Raw genomic sequence first — 8,911 nt, forward strand, 5'->3', positions numbered from 1 at the left:
CTGGCTCGGTTGTCAGCTTGGAAATGGTATATGGCTGGGTGCGTCCTCCTCTTTTATAGCGACTCGGTGTCACGTGATAGTATATCTTATTATAGAATGGAGCATCGCGAAATCAACAGCTTTGTGATCAAAGGAAGGCTAGGTTTCAACTAACTGCCACGTGATTAGCGAATAACTACCGTGCCAGCTATCATGTTTATCACATGTTATGATCGTCTGGAAAGTCACCTCCTCGAAACAACTATTGAACCGTAACGACTACAGAACCGTAACGACATTTTTTTTTTTTTTTTTTTTTGAGCATATTTATTCGTCTTAAGATGTCCAGTACCCAAATACTACGTTTAAATTGCGGATAAATAACTACCTTCTCGCACTGGAGAGTTGTCGCCCTTCACCTAATTGGGTACTCAGGTACTGTAAACTGTTGTAAGTACCTTATAGTATGTTGCTGCTACATTTACGTCATCCGGATGATTATTACCTGAAGGTAAGCATGACACAAAATACATATCCTGAAGGTTAGACGTAAAAATTGTACCTAATGACCTGTCGCATGGTTCGTAAGAGGCAACTAAATTTTTGGGTTTTGGGTGGTTTTTTTTGTTGTTGTTGTTTTTGTTTTGTTTTTTTTGGGGGGGGGGAGGGGAGGGGGGTTATCATTTTTTAACCATTCTCTCCTTCATAATGTCTCCTTTGACGAAGCCTCGCCTTTTCACTACAGCTAAGCATTCGTGTCTAGACTACGAAATTTTAACGTGATGGCTCTTGAAATTCGCCCTCGCGTGACACCATCCATACCTAATAATTCAAAGTAATTTCGCTCGGATACAAGGCGGGGGGCGGGGTATAGGAAGATGAATAGACAGATAAATACAAAGGAGGTAGAATCTGGTGTTTTTGGATATTGAACAAGATATAAGAAAAGATTGGTCCTGTTGGATGTGTATCGCGTGTATCACCCATTTGTGACACTCTGTGTTATACACAGACAACCGACAAATTCTCTCGACACCTTAACACATTCAAAGTGTTGACATTTCGTTATAACATAGAATATCGACATGGAAACGACCTTCTAACTGAAAATCAATGAATGACGGCAAAATACGAACAAAAAAGGAAAAGGTAAAAAAGAAACAAACAAGAAATATCTTTAAAAAAGATAAACGGCATAGTTTTAATGCCTGTGGTTATAACATACATCTGCTGGTGAAATAAATGAACGAACTAATGTGTTTCAGCACAGATAACAAAATTATTTAAGCATTGCTGTCATTTTTTAGTTTCATCGGGGTATGAAACAAATTTTGTTTGCAAACTGTATGAATCCTGCGTAGCGGATTCTTACAGAAGTTTGCAGACAAAATTTGTTTCATACCCCGATGAAACTAAAAAAAATAATTGACATCAACGCTTATAATTAATTTTTGAAAATGATTTTCTAATTTAAAACATGTTTTATGTACAATTTTACTGGTTTTTAATTGGGATTCTTTTTCTCAAATCAATACGAAACGTCAATTGTCGTATTGTGACATCACATTTTTCGCGCCATTCTCGGAATTTCTTTCATAGAAGAATGAAAAGAATTTTTCGACCAATCAGATTTGAGTATTTACCATGAAAACAAAGAAAAATTAATTATATCAGTTTCAATCATTTTTGGTGATAATAAGAGTGCATTTAAATGAGGAATTTTATTTCATAAATGTGTCATTTGAAAAGATACATCCATTTAATTCAGCTTGCATTCGATCTTAACTTTGTTTCGTTTTTAACTGCATATCTGCATTTTGCATTGACCGCTACATTGACCAATCACATACTTCATCTTGACCAGTAACGCCACCTGTCGCGTCATATCCGGGCCAAAAGAATATTATACGGCTATGCCGAACAAACACACAATGTCAACATCTAAATGAGACCGAAAGCCTGATTCAAATTCGATAAAACGCGGGGAAAACACGAAGCACACATTTATGTTGTGGATACCTTTGAATATGTAAATGAAGTATAAGACCATGTATTTCTGTGTAGTTAGCGTCTTCTGATCCGTTAATTACTGCTGCTACGTAACTCTAGGTCAAATCAGTAACGTGATATCTTCAAAATGAGAAAAGGGGTCACAGAGACAGCGGGCTTGACAACGAGGATGGAATAGGCCACAGAAACAGTTGGCTTGACAACGAGGATGGAATAGGCCACAGATACAGTGGGCTTAGCAACGAGGATGGAATAGGCCACAGAGACAGTTGGCTTGACAACGAGGATGGTATATATAACAGAGACAGTTGACTTGACAACGAGGATGGTATATATGACAGAGACAGTTGACTTGACAACGAGGATGGAATAGGCCACAGTGACAGTTGGCTTGACAACGAGGATGAAATAGGCCACAGTGACAGTTGGCTTGACAACGAGGATGGAATAGATTACAGAGACAATGGGCTTGACAACGAGGATCGTATATATTACAGAGACAGCGGGCTTGACAACGAAGATGGAATAGGCCACAGTGACAGTTGGCTTGACAACGAGGATCCAATAGGCCACAGAGACAGTGGGCTTGACAACGAGGATGGAATAGGCCACAGATACAGCGGGCTTGACAACAAGGATGGAATAGGCCACAGAGACAGTGGGCTTGACAACGAGGATGGAATAGGCCACAGATACAGCGGGCTTGACAACAAGGATGGAATAGGCCACAGATACAGCGGGCTTGACAACAAGGATGGAATAGGCCACAGTGACAGTTGCCTTGACAACGAGGGTGAAATAGGCCACAGAGACAGTGGGCTTGACAACGAGGATGGAATAGGCCACAGATACAGCGGGCTTGACAACAAGGATGGAATAGGCCACAGTGACAGCTGGCTTGACAACGAGGGTGAAATAGGCCACAGACATTTTCGTAAACATCTATTCGCAGCTCTTCTGTTATTTTCCATAAGAAGCCTCACCTTCAAATTCTCTGTTTAATGATACATCTTCCTTTCTAGATAGAACGACCAATTTAAAATTGCCGATAAAATCAAAGTTACATTGATAAAAATAGGTTTGTGGAGCTTTTTCTGAAAACCATTTATTTTACCATTTCTCCGTATCTTAACCATGGTGACTGACCATGTCCAATATTGATGAAACTGTTGATTTAATGACGTTAAAATCAACGGCTTAAAGGAATTCATCTGAACTTAAGAAAAAAAAGGTTTACATAATTCATTTTGTAGCCCCTATAGAGATTTTCTCTCCTCTTCAGATAAAAACTACATCCGTACTTTAGTCCAACGAGGGTTTGCTCTTTAGCAGTTTTCACACTTTCACCAACCCGGCTAAAAAAAACTGCAAAATACAAAATAACACGAAAGGTAAAATAATTAGATGTAAGTGACTGGCAGATGTTGTTTATTAGTTGATCTTGAATTTTCAAATTAGCGTATGGCTGTCAACACTCAATTAGGAACTGTGAAATTTGATTTATATAAAATAAACACACAAAGGTTTGGATTGTCTTGTTCGATACATAATACATGGGACTTGTTTTTTATCCGTATTATTTTGCAAGTAAATTTAGTTTTATCCATGTAAACCCTAGACACGTGTCGATGTACCATTGTATAATTGAGATGACCTTACTAAGGTTGATAACCTGGGTGGAAAAGAACTTAACCGTTAATGGAAATATCTATCACTAGCAAATAAACGTAGGAAAGATTTGTTATCAAATCTTCATTAAATCATATTCATTTTCAGCTTATTACATAAATAATATATTAACTGTGATTGTTCTTTAAGATTGTTATAAGATTTATTTTTGTTGACTGTAGATGTATGTGAAGAGAGTAAGTATTATTTTTGTATAATAATTTGTAGAATAAATGATATTTGTAGAATAAATGATGAGTCATGTAAGAGTGGGTGCCTTTGTCCTTAAATGTATGTATACTATTTACCCAATAAGTTGTAAAACTTACGGAATAAAGTTGAATTGAATTGAAGTGAATTTAATTTGAATTATTCAAAACAAATATGTTTAAACTAAACCAGTGTCGATCTTTTTTTGATACTGGACCATATGCACTCTTAATAAAAGCCATGACTATGCGAAAGAAAAGCATGATTGCACGGACGTCGAGGGAATTTAAGCGACAATTGAAATGTACATCACTTTGACAATATCATCAAAGCCCCATTTAAAAAAAAACACACAGTTTTCCTTGATTTCTTGAAATTCAGCAATTGAAAATTTCCTTATGATTAGGAATTAACCCCAAACCCTAACCCTAGGAAAACATTCTTGGATTTCACGGAAACAATCCTGGTTAAGGAATTTAAATTATTTAATGCTTTTCTATGGGATATTTTATGTCGTGCGATTTCCTGGGTTTGAAACTCAACCCTTTCACATTATACGGGAATTGGTCAAATTGGTTTTTTACGCCAAGAATTTGAACTGGATGGCCATAAAGTAGACAGTACAAATATATAGTGATATATGTCGGTTGACGATAAACTTTAATGCTAAAAGAGAATTATTGGAAAACTGGACCAAATTTTGCAATATAGTCGATTTACTTTGCTCGCTCTCTATTACCGAGAAGATAAGTCACATTCTACAAAATGGTTCCTACAGTTCGTCGCCACAAACGACGAGCTGTGGTAAAAGCGGATGTCTCAATGCCCAATCTGTAGTTAGTACCACCGGAAGAAGAGACTGTGGAAAACTTGGTACTGATATAGATCTCAGTTATTGAAGTGGTGCAAATATATATATCTAGTTTAGGTTCCTAATCATCCATTTATAACTTGTGATTTAATTAGTGGAATGTAATAGGATCATCGACGGTTTCATCAACATCAAGTTGGGGGAATTCGAAGTCCGTAGTTTAAAATATTCTATAGGAATGCAAGAAAGCATTAGAGGATTTAGAAGAATTCCTATTTAAGCATTTTTTCTATTATTTTATAATGCTTTTATATGAAAATTCAGTTATTATTGAACATGGTGACACTTTGGCCACGAGATGTAAGGTTTGATGTTGTCGCGACGGATAAGGTCAAGGAAGGCTATAGGTAAATACTTCATCATGGAAGAAAATATAAAATATTGAGAGGAGTTAGAAAAGTATGAAGTTTCTACGAGTTGTAATGGCGACAGGAAATGGATTTTGGTCCCATCAACGTCCTCCAAAACGAAAGAACTCTATTTCACAGTGAATATTTCATTGTAATTGTAAAGTTATATTAAGCCGAGATCAAAGGTCAGACACTGCTTATATCAATGTTAATCACTCGGGTAAAATCAGTCACTCGGGGTACAGTCAAGATAACGGGTGATTTGGACAGTCCATACCTACGTATGTTAACACATAACTTACAGTTCAGATAACAGGTGATTTGGACAGTCCATACCTACGTATGTTAACACATAACTTACAGTTCATATAACAGGTGATTTGGACAGTCCATACCTACATATGTTAACACATAACTTACAGTCAAGATAACATATGATTTGGACAGTCCATACCGACATATGTTAACACATAACAACTTACTGTCCAGATAACAGGTGATTTGGACAGTCCATACCTACGTATGTTAACACATAACAACTTACTGTCCAGATAACAGGTGATTTGGACAGTCCTTACCTACATATGTTAACACATAACGACTTACTGTCCAGATATAGAGGGTGATTTGGACAGTCCATACCTACGTATGTTAACACATAACAACTTACTGTCCAGATATAGAGGGTGATTTGGACAGTCCATACCTACATATGTTAACACATAACGACTTACTGTCCAGATGACAGGTGATTTGGACAGTCCATACCTATATACATGTATGTTAACACATAACGACTTACTGTCCAGATGACAGGTGATTTGGACAGTCCATACCTACATACAATGTATGTTAACACATAACTACTTACTGTCCAGATAACAGGTAATTTGGACAGTCCCTACCTACATATGTTAACACATAACGACTTACTGTCAAGATAGAGGGTGATTTAGACAGTCCTTACCTACCTATGTTAACACATAACAACTTATTGTCCAGATAACAGGTGATTTGGACAGTCCAGACCTACATATGTTAACACATAACGACTTACTGTCAAGATAGAGGGTGATTTGGACAGTCCATACCTACGTATGTTAACACATAACAACTTACTGTCCAGATGACAGGTGATTTGGACAGTCCATACCTACATACAATGTATGTTAACACATAACTACTTACTGTCCAGATAACAGGTAATTTGGACAGTCCCTACCTATATATGTTAACGCCACTGCATCACTTCTCATAGGAAAAACTCAACTCTTGTATAAATAAATTTGCTTATATTTATTGGTAACTAGCGATAGGTATACGCCGACACATTTTACAAATACTCGAACTCGTACACTCATTCACACATTACAACATCATGTATGTACTATAGACCTCAAATTCCCCACTGTAGAAATCATTAAAATTATGAAATGCAATACATATATTTTAGCAATTAATCATGTATACATGTATACCATCTTATATAAAAACAAGCAATTACTTGATCTCGGATATTATTTACGTATACACGTGTGTCGCCTCTGGTCTACCCTCGCTGAATGACACACGTGATACCTAACACTGTCAACTGCACGTGCAAATACCATGACGCCACCTATGAGAAAACTCGCAACCTAAGGGAAAATGATTTCCGTCTAATTCGCTCCGTTCAAACCGCGGAAATTTTATTTATGGTTTTCATGTTGAGCATTATCAAGAAGGTGGGGTGTACAGATACTAACAAAATCAGACAATTCCCTATTGACTATTTCATTTAAAGCCAACAAAAGATATCTACATGTCGTTTGTTTAGAGGAATAGGGACGTATCTCCAACATGGAGTAGTAAAGGGCCGTATCTCAAATTTATCAATTTTTAGATTTTGATAAATTACAATTCCGACTGAGCTTTTCTTATAGAATATGTACTTTATATCAATGGAAATTATCTAAAAAAATTTAAATCACATAATATTTTAATAGAATTAGACCAATTTAATTGATATAATGTACAAATTCTATAAGAAAATCTCACTCGTAGTTGTAATTTATTAAAATCTAAAAATTGATAAATTTAAGATACGGCCCTTTACTTCTAAGCACTCCTTGTTGGAGATACGTCCTTGTTCCTCTAAACAATCGATGTATGCATGCAGATTGTATTGCATTTCTTCCTTTAAAAGTTCTTCCCCTCCTCATTTTCTTTATAACACTAACTCACCTTAGGTCATAAAATTTCTCTTAACGATCATCTGGAACATGACGAGAACGATTCACCCAGTACCAGTATGGATACGGTGATCTGCTACCGTGCTTAGGGAGAGTATTCCAGTGTGATTACACTATAAAGTCTCGGTCTGTTTCAACGTCACTGGCGAACCTTATTTTGTATATAGGGCGAACAGCAATGTCAATCAAACATCAGTTTCTTGTTTAAAATGGTACAAAAACATTAAGACTCACATATGCAGGGTGTTCCCATATAAGTCAATGTTGAGGATCATGTACATAACAGCAGGTACATTTTGTTCCCAGTCCACTACTTGTTAGGATGGCCTCTTAAGCAGATGTTGATTAATGCTGGAAATTACACTTTCCCTTACGTCTTCTGTACATAATGACCGTCAGATACAGGGCTTTTAACCCACTTTGATATGCATCACCTATCGGTCAAGGGAATGTATACGCATTTGGCTATTATCTTTCTTGAGAAATAAACGCGGTGTTTCATGAAAGGTTTCTTTTTCATAAATGATATCCAAATTGACATAACAAGCACTCAGTTCAGCGTGTGGATTCGTTCGATTTGGCGCAGTCTCAGATGATAAAAAGAGGTTTCGCCGTAACTTGAATGTCCTGCTTTCATTCATATACATACACGTTCTTGACGTTTTTTTAAAACTCCGCAATTATGAAATGTATCTCATTTTTGGGTAAATGCACCTCACCATCCAAATATGGATTTTTAATTCAGTCTATTTTGAACGTCCTCCGTCACCTCCCAGATACTAATTCCGTAGACCCTCGGGATCACAGACGAGCTGTGTTGTAGCAGTATAAAGAACATAATACTGTGGTTCTGCAGTCTCCCGAAACACATACAAAGTCAGAGGATGCCAAACTGATTAAATTCAACGGAGTAAAGGTTACGGAATGGGACCACAATTTATGATTTTAATCAAATTGAGGAGAAGTCCTCTTTAAATGCTCCTAGATGTTGATAAGATGCTGCAAAATATTAAATCAAAACAGCTGTATCGTGCAGTTAGCTTCATTTTCGTCTCTGGTGTATCTTACTCTCTTCACAAAATCAAAATATCAAAAACAGGATATTAACTGATATATTTTATTTTAAAATGCGAAAACAATGAAATATGTTCAAGCATTTATGCAACAATGTTATATTAAATAAAAATATATACAGCATTGTTTACATTGTTAAAATAATTGTTTACAATGCTAAAACAATTACATTCAATGCTAAAACAATTATATACAATTCTCAAACAATTGTTTTTATGTACACTTTTAAAACAATGTATATACAATTTTCAAATAATTGTTTTTATATATACAATGTTAAAAAATTATATACAATTCTCAAACAATTGTTTTTATGTACACTTTTAAAACAATGTATATACAATTTTCAAATAATTGTTTATATATACAATGTTAAAACATTATATAGAATTCTCAAATAATTGTTTATATATACAATGTTAAAAAATTATATACAATTCTCAAACAATTGTTTTTATGTACACTTTTAAAACAATTATATACAATTCTCAAACATTTTTTATATACTTTTAAACATT

At 35.6% G+C, this 8,911-nt stretch overlaps 1 protein-coding gene across 1 annotated transcript in view; it reads left to right on the forward strand.

Moving 5' to 3' along the window:
* The first annotated feature begins 445 nt into the window (after nt 1–445).
* LOC117344798 (uncharacterized protein DDB_G0290685-like) overlaps nt 446–8,911 on the forward strand; it is a 9,376-nt gene continuing 910 nt past the window's right edge. The window contains exons 1-2 of the mRNA XM_033907623.1: nt 446–490; nt 2,353–2,948. Coding sequence (XP_033763514.1) covers nt 446–490; nt 2,353–2,948 — 641 coding nt within the window. The remainder of the gene's footprint in view (nt 491–2,352; nt 2,949–8,911) is intronic.

This window comes from Pecten maximus, chromosome 16 (assembly GCF_902652985.1).
Source record: "Pecten maximus chromosome 16, xPecMax1.1, whole genome shotgun sequence".
Classification (NCBI taxonomy): domain Eukaryota; kingdom Metazoa; phylum Mollusca; class Bivalvia; order Pectinida; family Pectinidae; genus Pecten; species Pecten maximus.